This window comes from Camelina sativa, chromosome 7 (genome assembly GCF_000633955.1).
Source record: "Camelina sativa cultivar DH55 chromosome 7, Cs, whole genome shotgun sequence".
Taxonomy (NCBI): Eukaryota; Viridiplantae; Streptophyta; class Magnoliopsida; order Brassicales; family Brassicaceae; genus Camelina; species Camelina sativa.
In genome coordinates this window covers 7,462,047-7,481,452 of record NC_025691.1, presented here as the reverse complement: position 1 = coordinate 7,481,452, position 19,406 = coordinate 7,462,047, and the positions used below count along the sequence as shown (strand labels likewise).

The 19,406-nt window shown below is 38.4% G+C and overlaps 1 protein-coding gene across 1 annotated transcript; it reads right to left on the bottom strand.

Annotated features, from left to right (window-relative positions):
* On the bottom strand, positions 14,312-15,648 carry LOC104700652 (agamous-like MADS-box protein AGL80). Its single transcript, XM_010416189.2, has 3 exons — positions 14,929-15,648; positions 14,689-14,778; positions 14,312-14,434 (listed from the first exon to the last, which is right to left on the bottom strand). The coding sequence occupies exons 1-3, from the start codon at positions 15,646-15,648 to the stop codon at positions 14,312-14,314; spliced, it is 933 nt and encodes a 310-aa protein (XP_010414491.2).

Genomic DNA, 19,406 nt, shown 5'->3' with positions numbered 1-19,406 from the left:
TTCCCATAGATGATTTAATGCCTAAGGAACAACTTCTGGTCGCCTAAGTTTGTGAGCAAATGCATGACACATAGCTTGACAACCTCAGAATCAGATGCATGGCGATCACTTCTGAGACTGCACCATAGTATGCAGATGTCGTGAATTACAAGGTATGTGGAGAAGTTCCTGATGACATGGATCCCTACAGGAAGAAGAAGCTTTTCAGAGAGGTCAACCACTACTTCTGGGATGAACCCTATCTGTACAAGAGAGGTTCTGAGGGTCTGTACAGGAGATGCATAGCAAAAGGGGAAGTACAGGGAGTACTTGAGCATTGTCACCGCTCTACCGATGTAGGTCACTTCGCCACATTCAAGACAGCTCAGAAGGTTCTTCAAGCATGTCTCTGGTGGCCAACCTTGTTCATAGACGCTCACAGTTTCATCACCAAGTGTGACTTTTTAACCCTCCATCGAATGGTAATGTCTATATTCTGGTGGTAGTCGATTACGTTTCTAAGTGGGTTAAAGCCATTGCCAGTCCTACCAACGATCACAAGGTTGTTCTGAAGTTGTTCAAAAGTATAATCTTTCCAAGGTACGGGATACCCAGATTAGTGATCAGTGATGTTGGAACTCACTTCGTCAACAAGGTGTTTGAGAGTTGATAACTCTCTAATTTACATGTTTTTAGCATCCCTTTTTTTCCATATTTTGTATTATTCATACCCTTAACTTAGCATTTTTAGGTCATTAACTGTAGGAATTTACTTTAGGCCATTTAGGGTGTTGCATTTTTGCATTTGCATATTTTGGATGAAAACAGGTGCTTAAGAGCCTAAAATGGGGAAAAACAAGGACAAACCCGAAGATGTACCCGAAGGAGCCATCGAGCTGGAAGAACGAGTCTGAACCCCAACACGATCAAGGAGGATCCAAGAGCATGAAGACCAACCCGAAGATCTACCCGAGGACTAACTCGACCTCATCCTCGTGTACCCCATCGAGTAGACCCTCGGGCAGGTCTGGGAAGCTAGGTCAAAGGGGTTTCCATATATAAACCCCTCCTCTCCTTCCTCGCAAACGAGCACGCCGCAGACCCTCAAACCAGAGAGCGAGAGCTTATTTGAGAGAACTGAGCGACTAAAACACTTTTCCCTTTTGTTTTTGATTTTATTTCATAAATTTTTATCATTTCTTTAGAGNATCACAAGGTTGTTCTGAAGTTGTTCAAAAGTATAATCTTTCCAAGGTACGGGATACCCAGATTAGTGATCAGTGATGTTGGAACTCACTTCGTCAACAAGGTGTTTGAGAGTTGATAACTCTCTAATTTACATGTTTTTAGCATCCCTTTTTTTCCATATTTTGTATTATTCATACCCTTAACTTAGCATTTTTAGGTCATTAACTGTAGGAATTTACTTTAGGCCATTTAGGGTGTTGCATTTTTGCATTTGCATATTTTGGATGAAAACAGGTGCTTAAGAGCCTAAAATGGGGAAAAACAAGGACAAACCCGAAGATGTACCCGAAGGAGCCATCGAGCTGGAAGAACGAGTCTGAACCCCAACACGATCAAGGAGGATCCAAGAGCATGAAGACCAACCCGAAGATCTACCCGAGGACTAACTCGACCTCATCCTCGTGTACCCCATCGAGTAGACCCTCGGGCAGGTCTGGGAAGCTAGGTCAAAGGGGTTTCCATATATAAACCCCTCCTCTCCTTCCTCGCAAACGAGCACGCCGCAGACCCTCAAACCAGAGAGCGAGAGCTTCTGTGAGAGAACTGAGCGACTCAAACACTTTTCCCTTTTGTTTTAGATTTTATTTCATAACTTTTTATCATTTCTTTAGATTTCTATCTTGTACTCTTATCCCTCTACTTTATCGTTTAATATAATGTAATTTTCATTTATATTTGCTTTGATATTTCCTGTTATGATTTCCGAGTAGTGTAGTAAAGTTTCTAGGGATGGGATATGATTTTGTGTTCTTGATCGGTTAGGATGTCTTAGTTGATTGTATATGTTTAATAGATTTCCTTCTAGATTGGTTTTCTTAAANTAGGACTCGAATCGGTAGACATGGTGATATAACTCTATAATTTACATATTTTTAGCATCCTTTTTTGTCCATATTTTGCATTGTTTATACCTTTAACTTAACATTTTTAGGTCATTAACTGTAAGAATTCACTTTTAGTCCATTTAGGGTGTTGCATTTTTGCAATTGCATATTTTGGATGAAAACAGGTGCTTAAGAGCCTAAAATAGGGAAAAACAAGGACAAACCCGAACATGTACCCGAAGGAGCCATCGAGCTGCAAGAACAGTCCGAACCCCAACACGATCGTGGAGGATCCAAGAGCTGGAAGAACAACCCAAAGATATACCCGAGGAGTAACCCGACCTTATCCTCGTGTACCCCATCGAGTAGACCCTCGGGCAGGACAGGGAAGCTAGATCAAAGGGGTTTCCATATATAAACCCCTCCACTTTTTCCTCGCAAACGAGCACGCCGCAGACCCTCTGACTAGAGAGTGAGAGCTTCTGTGAGAGAACTGAGCGACTCAAAACACTTTTCACCTTTTGTTAGATTTTATTTCATAACTTTTATCATTTCTTTAGATTTCTATCTTGTAGTTTTTATCTTCCACTCTATCGTTTAATACGATGCAATTTTCGTTCATATATGCTTTTGTGTTTCTTACTATGATTTCCGAGTAGTGTAGCAAAGTTTATAGGGATGGGATAGATGATTTTGTGTTCTTGATCGGTTAGGATGTCTTAGTTTGATTGTATATGTTTAATAGATTTCCTTCTAGATTGGTTTTCTTAAAGCTGTCAACAAACCGAGAGGGTGAGATTAGATCTAAGGTGTTTTACTACCGAGAGGTGTAGATGAGATGCTTGAATCAACCAATGCTAGAGGTTTACTCACTTAGCCTAAGAGATTAGATGAGTAAGGGGTTTACTGACAATAATGAATCGGATCTTAATGCCTGCTTGGTCATGTTTCTCCAACGAGAGTTGGGTAGGGGAGTGATCAAGGTTGATTGTTTCTATCACGAGAGTGTTTTAACAAGATTTTAGAGATTCATTGTCTAGGAAATATTTGCTTGAGGCATGTAAGACATTTGTACTGGTTAGGAATACTTAGGATTCGATTACCCCATCCTTAGAAGCTTCCGTATTTTAATTGCTTGCATTTGTATTCATCACTTGATCCCTTATCCGAACAGGTACACGATCACCTGCTTCGAGTAACCCCTCGAGTTGTTCATACCTTCTTTGCTTACTCGATCACCCCACTCGATCCTGTACTCGAATGCTTGCATCGAGTGCTTAGGTCGTGTGGTTCCTTGTTTATATTCTTTTCTTTTATTATTTTAGGATTGTTAGACAAAACCCCATTATTTCTTGGATTGACTTGCATTGTTCTGATTGCATCCTTCCTGCTAGCATAAACAACCATTTGGATTGATAACCCTTTGTACTACAACTGCATAGGGAATTGATACCCTGGGTGAAAAACCTGTTATCAAGAGTATGCTGAGAAAGTATGGTGTCAAGCACAAGGTGTCGACTGCTTATTACCCTCAGACCAGCGGACAAGTTGAAGTTTCGAACAAACAAATCAAGAGTATACTGTCAAGGATTGTTGGAGTTTCAAAGAAAGACTGGTCTGTCAAGTTAGACAAGACTCTCTGGGCATACAGAACAGCGTTCAAAACGCCGATAGGCAGAACACCATTTCAGTTGATATATGGAAAAGCATGTCATCTCCCTGTGGAGGTTGAGTACAAGACGCTTTGGACTATCAAGTTGCTGAACTTGGATACTGACACGGCTCAGGCTAAGAGGACTCTAGACATCCACGAGTTGGAAGAAATCAGACTTGATCCCTATGAGAGCTCAAAGATTTACAAAGAAAGAACCAAGAATTTTCATGATAAGAAGATTGTTGTCAAGGAGCTCAAGGCTGGGGATCAGGTTTTGCTGTTCAATTCCAGACTTAAGTTATTTTATGGAAAGCTTAAGTGTAGGTGGTCTGGACCTTTTACAGTCAAAGACGTTCTGCCATTTGGAGTCATCACTCTTCTGAACAAGGATGGCAGCGAATTCACTGTAAACGGCCAAAGAGCAAAAAAATATTTAGCTGACCAAGTCCAACCAAAGGGGTCTTCTGTACTCCTCTATGAACCCCCAAACATAAAAAGCTGAAAAGTCAAGCTAGAGACTTTAAACAAGCTCACTTGGGAGGAAGTCCCAAAGGTATCACTGTAAATATTTTTTAGGATCTTTGTGTTTTTAATTTTTGTTTTTGATTTTCTTGCTTTCAGGAGTCTACAGAAGGGAGTTTAAGCAACAAAAAAAAAAATGAGTGAGTTTGGAATAAAGTTTGAATAAAGATGAGTTTTACAGAAGAGAAGAAAAGCTACAAAAGAGAGTCAGAGTCAAAGAGAGATTGTTGGTCATAATTAGGTGACCCCACTCTCCTTTTCTCACACCCACCCATGTGAATTGCTCTCTCCCATCAACTCACCCATTCCTCTCTTATTCCCTCTCCCAAAACACATCAACTCCATCTTTTTGTCCCATCATCTCCAACATTATTCCACCACCACTCTTCCTTGCACCACTTGCACGACATATCAAAATTATTCATCTTCACCATCCCTCTATTTATGTCACCTCTCTTTCACTCTCAACTCACCAACCAAAACAAACAATCATCACTCTCCCATCTCTCTCTTGCTCGAGACCATTGCATACAACCATCGTCGAAGGACCGCCGGAGTCACCCCACTCGAACCGCCGTGCTGAAACCCTCGAGTCGACCTGCAACCACTCGAGCCATCGTGCTGCTGACTCGATCGAGCCACCTCCATCGCGACTTGACCCCTAGTGTACTGTTCACGTTCCAACTCGATCCATCCCACTCCGTACCATCGAGCCACTGTTCACACTGTTCTCACCAACTCCAGCTTCGCCCACGTCGACTCGACCCACATCCACTCGATCCAGCTTCATCCATGTCTCTCGAGCCGTCTTTGTGAAGGTCCGTTCGAGCCGACATGTTTGTCTCCATCAAACCAACATCTCGCCGCCTCCCTCGAGTCGCACTATCACGACTCGACCCTCGCCGGACTGTCCCGTTCGAGTTGCCATCAAAGTCACGATCGAGCCACATCCGTGTCCACTTGATCCGCCACTGTTCCACGCCAACACTCGACCTGTCAGACCCGTAGGCGACTCAATCCGACGAACTCGCCACGCTCGAGCCGACCAGTTTCGCCACCGACCCCGACCTGTCACGTGATTGGTTTATTCTCTCTTTGCACTTTCAAGTTTCGATTTTCATAACTGCTCTTATTATTTGCTCAATAACATATTAAACGTTTAGCTTTGAGTTTACATGTTTCAGAGAAACAAAAAAGGTACTGAGCTTATACATGAGATGAGAGAGGAATATGGTTGTGTTGCTGGAGAACGTTCATCCCCTGAATCCATGGCGAAGCGTTTCATGAAAATGAAGAACATGGTTGACGAGCTTGTTGGGGGTTCAGAACAAGCAGCGGGTTCAAGCAGACCAGAAAAACCGCTTTCTAAGAGCAAGAGTCGCGGGAACAGACCGGTACCAGCTTCTACCTCAAGACAGGAGGACAGTGATTACGAACAAAAGGAACCTGCATTGCATTCAAAACAAGCGCCAAGGAAATTTGTACGACGGAGAGCATCAGAGACGAAGTTGACTCCCAAGGAGTACTACGAGCTGTTCCAACAGTGTGAGTTTAGTGGAACAAGATATCCGCATCCTGAGACGATGGAGCTACTAGGGATTGGGGAAGATGTTCAGTATCTATTTCGGCGGTGCCATCTGGAGAGAATTATGAACACCCCCAAGAGTGGATACAGAGAGGAGACAATTCTGTTCCTTTCTACTCTGGAGATGTACTTGTATGCGGATGAGCCATGCATGATGTCTGATGGAGGTCTGGGCTATATTGCATTCCGCGTTCATGGCCAGTTCTACACGGTTACTTTCAGAACCATCAAAGAGATCTTTGGATTTCCCAGCGGAACGGGGACTACGCCGCAGTTCGATAGAACCAAAATATCCGCACTCTGGACAACGATCGGAAGCACCCCGATATTTACTTCATCGAAAACGAAGACGAGGAACCTGAGAAGCCCAGTCTTGCGTTACTTCCAGAAGGCGGTTGCCAATGCATTCTACACTAAGGAGATTAAGGGATACATCACGTACGGTGAGCTTGAGATGATCGATCTGGCACTAAAGGGACTCTCGTTCACTGCCATGGATTGCACCGCGCTGCAAGGTGACACGTACGGTGAGCTTGAGATGATCGATCTGGCACTAAAGGGACTCTCGTTCACTGCCATGGATTGCACCGCGCTTCAAGTAAAGGATAACTCAACTTTTCGCATTATTAGATAGATAAAAATGTGAAGAACAACTTTGTAGAAGAAATCAAATGTAAATACTCAATAGACTCAAAGATGTCGGATTACAAAGTCTGAGAACATTTTTTGGTGGCTAGGTAAAACCTTAACGAATAGAACAAAACGAGATTAAAGATGTCTCAAGCCAAGACTTAACAAAATGTATTTATAGTAAAAACATGTAAATCCCTAAAACTTAAAACGAAAATGTAAAGAGTCGGTTTGGAAATCTCCCGAAGCGTGTAAAACGGAGCGTCTTCCTGACATGTGTGAACGAGTCGGTGTGCATCCAGTGGATCGATCAAGATGGCTCGAGAGAGGTCGAGTGACGCACGGTGAGGCTGGCTTGAGCAAGGTCGAGTGATGGCTCGATGGTCGGCTCGAACGGATGGCTCAAAGGTGACTTGAAGGGTGGCTCGAACGGTGGCTCGAACAGTGGCTCAAAAAATGAATTGAAGGTTGGCTCGACCGGTGGCTTGAAGGGTGGAGTGGAGGGGTGTTGGCTCGACCCAGAGTGGTGTTGGCTCGAGCCAGAGTGGTGTTGGCTCAAGCCAGAGTGGTGTTGGCTCGAGCTGGGTGTATACGCATCCACTAAAATGATGATAAGTCTTGAATTACACCTCCGATTGGCTTGAAATAAACGGCATTGTAAATATGACTCAATTCCCTACATATTTAATGAATCCCAAGGGAAAAGCTTCACTCGACTCGATCAAAGAGGTGGAAGAAGTCAGATGACTGGTGTGGTTGGTCGAGTGGAATGACATCCATTCCAGGCATGATGGATCGAGTGGGATGCTGGTGTTTCTTCCTGGGAGCGCGTCTAAGTCGCATGTCGGTCGAGTCGCATTGCTTCTCTCCTGGGAGCGTCAGTCGAGTCGCATGTCTCAGCCTCCATTCGGTTCCAACAGTATGGACATCTCCTAAAATCTGAAATACTCCAAAATGCACAATGTATGCAAAGATGATGCAAGAACTACCTAAACATGCAAAGTGTATAGAAGAGATTAGAAAATGATGCAAAACAATGAGTTATCCTAGCTAAATGCATGACGAATACATGCTGAGGAGAGACAAAATATAGACATATCAGTCGCATTACCCCGTGTAGTAGGGATTGACTATAAATCGTACATTGTCGTTAACAATATATATATATATATATATATATATATATTGTATACAAAATTAGGTTTATGTTGATTCAATTTTAACCAAAAACTATAAATTTTACTTGCACATTTGAAATTTATGAGCATTAATTAATAACAATATAAAAAATGTATTAGAATCTTAAAGTTACTATTTATCGATTAAAACTATTCTTAACAATAAAAGTTTAATGGTTTAATGGTTATCCGCTGTTGTTGATTGATGTTAGGTTGTTAGTGGGTATAGGACCACTAAAAATTTATATATAAAAAAAAACGGGAAGGGTTGTTTCAGTAACCTAACTTCAGCATAGAGCAAACAACCGAGCCTCTAAACACCCTCCTCTTCATTGCCTTGATTCCACGATCACACTTTACCTTTATCTGCATCACACACAACAATTGAGACACATGAGTATTATAACAAATACTCAGTGAGGCAATCATCCCATCTACTGGGCTATACACACAAGCAATTGAGAATTCAATATCCAACAAACAACAAACAACACAATCAAACCAGGAACAACAATTATCAGCTGCCTCCTGAAAGTGGGTGTCGACCAACACCCACCTGGTGTCGATCGACAGCGGAACCATGCAAAGGTTGGTGTCGACCGAGACCCTCCTGATGTCAATCGACACTGACAACCTAGTGTCGACCTACACCTGCTCGACATTCCCCAAAAACCCTAGATGTGTCGACCGACACCTCCACATGGTGTCGACCGAAACTCATTAGGTTTCTTACGCTGTCCTCGCATTTGTGTCGACCAACACACTCCTTATGTCAACACACTCCAATGTGGCCGAGGCTCACCTGTAAGCGACAAAATACCATTGGGGACACGAAAACAACACAAGCAAGCAAGGAAATCAATTAACCACACTTAAAAAACAGAAAGACAAAAGATTCTCAAGTTTAGATCAGCCATGGTCATGCACTCACCTGTAGGAGAATTTCGACCAACACCGACGAACACAATCTCCTAACAAGCTTCTAACATACCTCTTGCTTCGGATCTCTACTCCCAAGGATAGATCTTAGAAGAACATGCAAAAAACTCGAAAGAAAAGGTTTTTTAGAACTCTCTTGAACTTTAGGAACCGATAAAACATTAAAAGAGGTGAAAACTAGGTTTATCCGTTGACCCCTCTTCTTATATATGATCCCTAAATCGAATCAGCTCGAACAGAGAATTCTAAAATTGAACCTAACCATCTGCTGACATATGGTGTCGATCGACACACCTGCTGGGGTCAATCAACATTTACACCAAATTTTCAAAAATTGGTTCGCGGATGTTACACCTATACCATCACTATCACCGGAAAAACAAAAGTAGAGCTCTCAAGTAAGCATGACATCGTATGGCAGATACCTTTTAAAAATATCTTCGGTTCCATAATAGTGTGATACTTTTGTCAAGATTTTTATCTTTCTCGAACATTTGACCAATCAATCAAATTGGATCTTAAAATGTTATGAGCTAAACCCTAGAAACATACATGAATTGTGTTTCAATCATATTAATCCTTCTAACTAACTAGAACGTTATAGAACCCTTGGGAGAACAAACTTTTTGTCTTCTCGTAATTTGCTTGATCATGTGAGTGACGCTAATACGATGTTAGGAAAGATGAACACAAGAGTAAAAAACCTACCCAGAGCGAAGCAGATGTTCACTTGCCTACTCCTAACAAGTGTGATTCAACTAATTTCCTTTATAAAAATTTAAAGACATTTATCCTTTTTTTAGTTTTGTTTTAGTCACAACTAATATGAACATTTATTTAATTTCCTCTTGGGAGGATTTAATAACAATTTAGAAAGCACATTTGATACAATCCATCTTCTAAGTTATTGTTTTTAGTGTGACAAAATGTTTTAAGGTATACAATTAGTTCTAAAGCTTGTCAAGTGTATTTTGCCAAATTAAAACTTCCGTCTTTGTAAAGTTGGTGCATAAATTCTTTTTCTTATAAGATATTGTTAATTACCCCTCTCTTAAGTGTCATTTTAAGATAGAATTGTTGTTTCACAAAGAGTGTCACTTTATAATCCCAACAAAATATCAATTATAACACTACTATTTCAGCTTATTATTTGCTAAGAATTTAATGTATATTTTTCTTAATATGTGTTAAAAATGTTAGAATGACACTTTTTGAGAAACATATAGAATATTAACTTTGATTTTTTGTTTACTAATTATAAAAATTAAAAGTTTATAAATTGATCACGATTTTCATAAAAACCTTGCCCACTCATTAGGTCAAAGCTAGCAATTATTTAAATTAAAATATTAGTATCTGCCTATTTTTATATTCAAATCCGTAAAAGACCATAATATTCGAATGATTGACTAATTTGGATAAATTTATGTTAGCATAATTTTTACTAACATTTTTATCTAATTTTGTGATGAATCTGCAAAAGTATCGTTATTTTGAGTTATAGATAAATTTTACTAAGTTAAACAGAAAATATAACAGAAACTCATTCTTGATTATATCGAATATTAGAATGCGTGGGAAGAAATGTCGTGTCTCTCGTTGAGTGAAGAAATGTACTGGAAACAAAAGAGTCGCAATCAATAGATGAGAACAGGAGATCGAAACACTTCTTTTTTCCATGCTAGCACCAAAACAAGATTTGCCATTAATCGAATAAGTCAAATAAGTGACAGAGAAGGAATAAGCTACAATGGGAATACTGAGATCGATGATCATGCTCAAAAGTTTTTTACATAAGTCTATACAAGCAACAAGCGTCAAGTCTCTAACACAGACTTTGCTGATTTCCAAGGCACAATCTCTACTGCAATAAATGATGACCTAACAAGTGATTTCAGTGAAGATGAGATATACAATATTAAGTACTAAGTCAGATAGGAGATGACAAGGCCTCGGGTCCAGATGGTCTTACAGCGAGATTTTATAAGCATTGCTGGAATATAGTAGGCTGTGATGTTGTGAAAGAGGTGCAGCTCTACTTCCAAACAGCTTGTATGAACCCTTCGCTAAATCACACTAATATCTGTATGATTCCAAAAGTGACAAGTCCAGAAACTCTTTCAGATTATCGACCAATAGCATTGTGTAATGTTCTCTACAAAATAATATCAAAGTGCCTAGTCAATCGATTGAAACCTCACCTTGATGGCATTGTATCAGACTCTCAAGCGGCTTTTATCCCAGGTAGGGTGATCAATGATAACATGATGATCGCTCATGAACTCATGCACTCTTTAAAAGTAAGAAAAAGAGTTTCCAAATCATACATGGCGGTCAAGAGAGATGTTAGCAAAGCATAAGATCGAGTTGAATAGAATTTTCTTGAAACAACAATGCGACTGTTTGGTTTTTGTGAAAAATGGATAAGTTGGATTATGGGAGCGATAAAGTCAGTACACTTGATAAATGGCTCACCATAAGGTTTGATCACACCATAGCGTGGGATAAGACAAGGTGACCCATTGTCCCCATACCTTTTCATCCTATGTGCGGATATACTAAGTCATTTGATAAGAACTCGAGTAGCTGATGGAGACATCAGAGGTATCAAGATTTGAAATGAGGTACCTGCAATCACACATCTTCTGTTCGCTGATGGATTTTTTGTTCTTTTTCCAATCGAATGTACGAAATTGTCAGGCTCTGAAGGATGTCTTTGATGTGTATGAATACTATTCTGGACAGCAAATTAATATGACAAAATCAATGATCACTTTTAGTTCACGAGTTTATGGATCAACACAGAACTAAAAAAAACATCCTACAAATCCCTAACCATGATGGAGGAGGTAAATATTTGGGCTTACCGGTACAGTTTGGTCGAAAGAAGGCAGAAATGTTTACATATATCATCGAAAGAGTCGAGAACCGTACCACAAATTGGAGTGCCAAACGTTTATGCCCTGCAAGCAAAAAAATCATGTTGAAATCGGTTGCATTAGCTATGCCAGTTTATGCGATGTCCTGTTTCAAATTGTGACACCCCAGTTTCCGAGACTTGCGGAGAGATTTAAAAGAAATGATTTGGCCACCTATGTCACCAAAGTGCACTTATCTTTTCGGTTAAGGGGTCTGAGAGAACTCCAGAGTTAAGCGTGCTTGAGCTGGAGTAGTCTCAGGATGGATGACCTTCCGGAAAGTGACTGTCGGAACTGTACGAGTGAGGACAAAACATAGGGAAAGATCATGTGGTGATTTGTAGGGACGGTAAAAGGTCTTTAAAACTTTCCGGACGTAGCAAACCGACCGTTGGATATTGATGGGCTCACGGGCCTAGTGAGCGGACGTGAGGCCCATTAAGGAAGATGGGCCCATGGACTCGGATTGGACATGGGGCCCACTAAGAGGTGGCGGTCGGGGCGTTACAATTGGTATCAGTGCCAAACCCAGATGAGTGTGAAGTTTAGTGGGCTCACACCATCGGGGGTGACGGTCTTGGTGCGCAACGTGGACGTTGCGATCTGTTAGTGGGGGTGAATTGTGACACCCCAGTTTCAGAGACTTGATGAGAGGTTTGAAATAATTAATTTGGCCACTTATGTCACCAAAAGTGCACTTATCTTTTCGGTCAAGGGTCCTGATAAAACTCTACAGTTAAGCGTGCTTACGCTGGAATACTCTCAGGATGGGTGACCTTCCGGGAAATGACTGTCAGAACTGTGCGAGCGAGGACAAAACACAGGGAAAGATCATGTGGTGATTTATAGGGACGGTAACAAGTCTTTAAAGCCTCCCGGACGTAGCAAACCGACCATCAGATATGGGTGAGCTCATGGGCCTAGTGAGAGGATCTGAGGCCCATTAAGGAAGGTGGGCCCATGGACTGGGATTGGACATGGGGCCCACTAAAAGGTGGCGGTCGGGGCGTTACACAAATTACCGTACCTATGAGTGTTAATGAATTTTTGGTGGAAGAAGGGTCCACAGAAACGTGGTATACCTTGGATAGCATGGAAGAGACTATAATAAACTAAAAAAAAGGTGGATTGGGATTTAGAGACCTAGATAAATTTAATGATGCACTCGTTGCAAAATAAGCGTCGCGACTAATTCACCATCCAAATACTCTGTTTGCTCATATAACGAAAGCTCGCTATTTCAAAGACGATAACATTTTAGATGCAAAACCAAGAAAGAATCAGTCGTATGGTTGGTCATCTATGTTAGTCGGAATTGATGTGCTAAAGAAGGGATCACGTTACCTAGTAGGAGATGGCAGGAATATCAACATGGCAACAGATAATTTGGTTGATTCTCACCCACATTGACATCTAGAGATGATTCACACGAATCAGGACTCTGATAATAAGTTAAACACTCTTGTATCAAATTGTGGTTCTCACAGATATGGGAACAATGATCAAATACAGGCTTTCATCCACCCTAGAGATCATGAGTTTCTACACTCGATTCATTTATTATTCACTACTTTGGAAGACAAGTTAATTTGGCACTACACACCATATGGCGCTTACACTGTTCGATCTGGATCTTGGTTCCTCACCCATGATCCATTGAACTTTAATCCTCGACCACCGGCTCCACATGGTTCACTTGAGTTAAAGACAAAGATTTGGCAACTACCGGTGCTTCCGAAAATCAAACATTTTGTATGGAGAACATTATCTGGTGCTCTGGCAACCCGATCTCGATTGAGGATGAGAGGTATGCGAATTGATACACTTTTCCCATGATGTTGTGTGGAACAAGGAACTAGCATGGAGACTATCAAATACGCTCCCACAGGATCAGGATCCTTTGGAGGATCTTGAAGAAAACATTACGGCTGTTCTGAATTTCACTCAATCTTTGAATGAGATAAGTGCCAAACATTGAGAACCTTTTTGGGTCATGTGGAGAATCTGGAAAGCAAGGAATATTTGAGTTTTTAACAGTTTCTGGGAAAGTCCTTCATAAATTGTGGTGAAGGCTAATGCTGAAGTTTTGGAATGGTGTTCTACATTAATCCCACAACATTACCGTGATTTTTCGCAACGCTTGGATTCCTCCAATCTACACATTGGACACCCCGTTCACTACCTTCGGTTAAATGTAATTTTGATGCAAGCTTCAATCAACAAAATCAAATACACAAAGTGTTGGGAAAACTTGGGGTGCTGTTGATTTGGTTAAAGTGTCTTCCCCTTTAACAGCAGAAACTAAAGCTCTGTTAACAGCTTTACAACAAACCTGGATTTCTGGTTACACATCAGTAATTTTCGAAGGTGACTGGGAAGTTCTTGTCAAGGTCATCAACGGTGAATATGTCCGATGTGAGATAGAAAACCTGGTGCAAGACATTCATTTCTGGAGGAAATGTATTATTTCTCAGTCAATAACTTATGTTCATAGATCCTGTAACATTGTAGCAGATACTCTCTCCAAATCATATTTGTATGGAGACTTCTTTTCTGCTTCTGTAAACCTCCCGTCGAGTCTTTTACACTTGATGTTGGTTGATCTGAGAAATAAATAAAATTTCATTGACGAAAAAAAAAAATTTTATAGCTCTTAACTTATTTATTATTTTTTTCCAAAATATTATAACATATTAAAAAGATAGCATAATTGTTATAAACTACGAATATAAGACATATAAATCAACGACTTGTTACTGAGAAATGAGAACTACTGTAAAGACGAAGAAGATATAACATCGTCAGGCACTAGTGTCTGCGTCTAAATAGATGCTTTAGAACTTGTTGGGGTTGTCTACTATCCAAGGAAAATTTGTTTCCTCAGCATATTTGATCATCTCTTCAATGAATCCTTGTTGATTTCCATCATAAGTTTGATTTGGATAGTGAATTTCATCCTGAAAAAACAATGGAATATTATTAATGCTTATGTTTTTTTTTTGTCAACAAATTTTAATGCTTATCTTAACAAAGAATTAAGCTACAAAAATATTAATAACATTATTAAAGCTTATAAACTTGATTTTTCAGTGGATATATATAGATTTTGGTTCCTACTAGTATAAAAATCAAATTGATTACAAATCGTTAAATTAGTTTACGAGAAGTAAGAACTAGTTCTAAATATATGGATATTAACCAAAAGACAAACCTGATCCACTGATGGAATGTAAACTTCTTGATTGTTATCACTTATCTGAAAATCAACATGATCTGCTACATGGTTTAAAAGGGTCATGGACTGCAATTATTTGGTTAGTTGATGAGAGTATAAGCATATGAAACTCATGTAACTTATGATTTAAAATACATGGAATAATCACAACAAACAAATCTGATTCATAGTTAGACCACAAAATTCTTAGTTATCAGTGAAGAAAAGAGTACTTACAAGAGAATTCATATCTCCTGGTGTTTGATTTGGAGAGACTATGAACTGCAACTCATTGGTTGGTTGAGGAGTGTTTAAGAATGGAGCATTCAGAAAGGAAGAACTCACTTCGGCCATAGTAGGTGGTGCCATGAACGGGGATACATCGGTTGGTGCCATGTCCACATATACAGCATCTGTTGCCATGTTTGCAGTAGTAGCAGTTCTTGCCATTTGCATTGAAGAAGTTTCTCCAATTTCATAATTTGGCTGGTTGAGATTTACCTTTTTATGATGATAAAGATTCTTAAGATATCCATCAATAAACTCACACAAGTCAGAGCGATCTTTATCGTTCATTTTAAAATCTTTCATATTACCACCAAGACACCTGAACATGACCTCTTTTAGGCGAGTTTCCTTATTATCTTCAACCAACTTATTCTCGTATATTTTTACCTTTTCGATGAATTGATTGAGAAATTCTTCATGGTTCAGCACTTCACATTTCTTCTCTTTCATTATTAATGCCCTCTCGATCACACTATTCACCCCAGATTCTGATGGCCACACATCTCGAGTTGAGTTAAATGGATTGTAGATGACAGCACATACATCGACATTGCATAAAGTCTTGAGATCATTGAGTTTCTTCTTAAGTCCTTCCTTCCTCCGGTTGAATGTTCTTTTTCTAATCACTTTATTGGAGATGAAATTTAGATTTAACTTCTTTTTTGCCATGACTACAGTGAATGATTTGTTTTCTCTGGATTTGTAACACAAATGTTTAGATAGCTATTGGGTCTACATATGGGCTGTCAATTTTCTAGCCACTTATTTACAGATTCTGTATACCAAATTAGAGTAGATTTTTATTTAATATATTAACTAGATAATGTGTAGTCAAACTTTGAAATAACTACTATATCTCGCGCATATGCGCGAGTTGTTTTATTAGGTATGTTAATTTATTTTATTTTATGTAATAATCATAATACTATGAGAACTTTTTAAGAATATTTTTTTGATAAATTTTTTTAAATTGGTATTTCTGAAAAGTGGTATTGAAAAAGATGTATTTTTGAAATTCTCCATAAAATACATATATAACAAACAAATTTCCTAAATGTCAATAATAAACTTTATTTATTTAAATCATACAATATCAAAATATACCATTTATTTAAAAAAGTATTGTTAATGATAAAAATAAAAATTTACTATGGTATTCAAAATTTACAATTATTAATTAAATTCCAAAATTATTTTTCAAGTATCAATTAAATATATTTCCTATAAAATTATATGAAATGCAATCAAAATCCCAAAGATAAATCTAATTTTTAATCTCTTTTATATTCACCTTAATTTAAGCTATATTCCTAGGTTAAATTCTTATGCTTTCTTATTTATAGTCAATTTTTGGATATAGAATATCAAATTGTTTTTTTATCAAAATCAATAAATTACAAAATTCTGAGTTAAATAAACATTATAATGATCTTTATATAATTATTTAGGATCACAAGAACTAAATATAATGATGAGTATACAAAAAATGTATTACACATTTTTTGGAGGTGAGAGAGAGTTACAAAATTTGATTTGATAATTCTATTATAATAGTTTATTTTGTTAAAACATTGCATACTTTTAAAAATAAAATAAATATACATGAATGAAGATGATTTCTTTAGCTTGATTCCCTCATTGGGCTTTGATAGAAATTTGTAATGTTGAATCTGCATCGATAAATATTTTTTATAGCCACCAAAAATTTATTATACATATGTAATTGAAAATTGAAAAGAATAAGAAGACAAAGAAGGAAGGAAGAAACTGAAATGCACCGACCCGTTTTTTAATATAATAATAATAATCTAGTGATCCCATATTCACTAACCATATTCAAACCAAACAGCTGATTAACCAAACATTAAACCAATGAATTAAATCAATATCATCAATCCAACAAACCAATAACATAAACCAAGACAAAGAACAATGAACCAACATCCTAAACAATCATTCTATACCACTACATTCCACTCTAGCAACCTAACATCAGTCTAGAACAGAACAACCGAGTCTCTAGAACATCCTCCTTTTCATTGACTTGATTCCACGATCACACTTTGCCTTTACCTACACCACAAACACAAATTGAGATGCATGAGTATTGTCATAAACACTCAGTGAGGTAATCCTCAGATCTACTAGGCTATACACACAGGCAACTGAGATTTTAATGTTTATCAAACAACAAACAATCACAAACAAACCAGGAAAACAAGTATCAGCCGCCTGCTGAAAGGGTTGGTGTCGACCGACTCTTGATGTCGACCGACACTGCCTCTCAATATTGATCAACACTGCTCCTCAATGTCGACTGACACCCCTCCTCGACCTAGAAAACCTAGTACCAACATTCGCTAAGTCTCCGCGCCGCCAACTCCTTGGTGTCGATCGACACTGACTTCGTAGTCACGTTCTTCTCAAAGCCGAAATTCGAAACTCCGATTTCCAACTCCTCCAAATCAACCAAAACTCACCTTAAAGCCATAAAAACTCATGTGATCCATGAACCAACCAAGATCATACAAGAAAACACCACAAACAACATAAAACAAGCAAAACAAAGGAAATCTCAGACTTATATCAGCCATGGTCATGCACTCACCTTTTTTGGAGAAATTTTCTGACCAAAACCGACGAATCCAACCCTTTAGAAAGTTTCTCCTTCGTTCCTAGCACCAGATCTCCACTACAAATGAACATATCTCACACAAAAAAAAAGCCAAGAATCTCCAAAATCTCTCAAGAACACTCACTTTTTCTCCTTTCTTACTCTATGGGAATCGACAAAAGCTAAAGGAGGCGACAAATAAGTTTTTCTCTCATAAAACGTTGACATCTCCTTTAAATACCTTGGTTTAGAGATTCCACTTAAACCAAACTGAACCAAATCGACAAAACAAATCAATCCGGTCGGACCAGAAATTGTTGGTTTCGACGGTCGACCGACACCCTCCTTGTTGGCGATCGACACGCACCCCCAAAATCGACTATTTGGTTCGCGGATGTTACGAATATAAATAAAAGCAAAGAAATAAAATTGATCAAATTATAAGATAAATCTAACAAAATATATAATCACACTCTTACCATGAGTTTTAAACCCATGCAAGAACATAAACAAAACAAATAAAATATTTAGAATTTGGGATATGGTGGATGATAATGTGAGAATGGTTATTTATAAGATTTCAAGGGATGAAAGTTACATTTCTAAAATATTTCATTATACATATGTATGTGAAAATTAAAAATAGTAAGAAGACAAAAAAGGAAGGAAGAAATACATAAAAATAAAGAAATAAATTAAACAAAATATAAGATAAACCTAACAAAATATATAATGACACTCTTACCATGAGTTTTTGAACATAAACAAAAAGAAAAAAAATATTTAGAATTTCAGATATGGTGAATGATGACATGAGAATGGTTATTTATAGGATTTCAAGGGATGGAAGTTACATTTCTAAAATAATTTAATTAGAGAAGTTATAATTATAACATCTAGTGTATTTGAATGGAAAAAATTGTCAATTTATAATTTATGTAATTTCAGTTATAATTTATTAGTAAAGTGTGGATTTAAGGTATAGATTAATGTACATTATTCCATTTTTATTTAGCAAAAAAAAATATAAAAACTAAATGCTAAATGGGCCAATAAGGAGAGAGTGAAACCTTATAAAATCATATGATTGCAATAAAAATTCTTAAGATTATTATAATTTATAATCTCTTTTATATTCACCTTAATTTAGGCGAACAATTGTTGTGGGAGGAGGCCCAAGTAGGCTTAAGGGTGTGTCCGGTTCTATCGGAACCTGTGCATATTTCCGAGCCGCTTACTCGTTGTCAAGTTGATGGTTCGTGGAAATCGACTGAACTAAATTTATGTTTGGGCTGGTGGTGTGGTGATGGTGAGGATCAGACTTTAGTCATGGGTGCAAGATGCCTCCGTCGAAGTTCGTCCCCACTCCATTCGGAGCTAGAGGCTTTACTTTGGGCTATGGAGTGTCTTCTTTCCATAGGTGTTTATTGTCAGTGCTTCGAAACGGATTCTGCAGAGCTGGTTGCGATCTTACAAGATCTGGAGGAATGGTCGGCCTTCTCTACGCTCCTTGATGAGTTTCACGCTCTTCGTGTCTCCTTGCCTGCTTTTACTCTTTCCAAAATCCCACGGGAGTCAAATGGGAGGGCGGATTGTTTAGCTCGTTCTTCTCGCAAGTTATTGTCAGACACCATTTTTGTAAACAACTTTCCTCCAGTTTGGACAAACAACGTAGGAGTTCTATTTTAATTATTGTTAGGTTGAAAAAAAAATCTAATTATTTTCTCTTTGTAGTAAAATTTTAGAAATGGAATATCAAATTGTTTTTTTATATAGAAAATCATTAAATCACAAACTTTTGAATTAAAGAAAC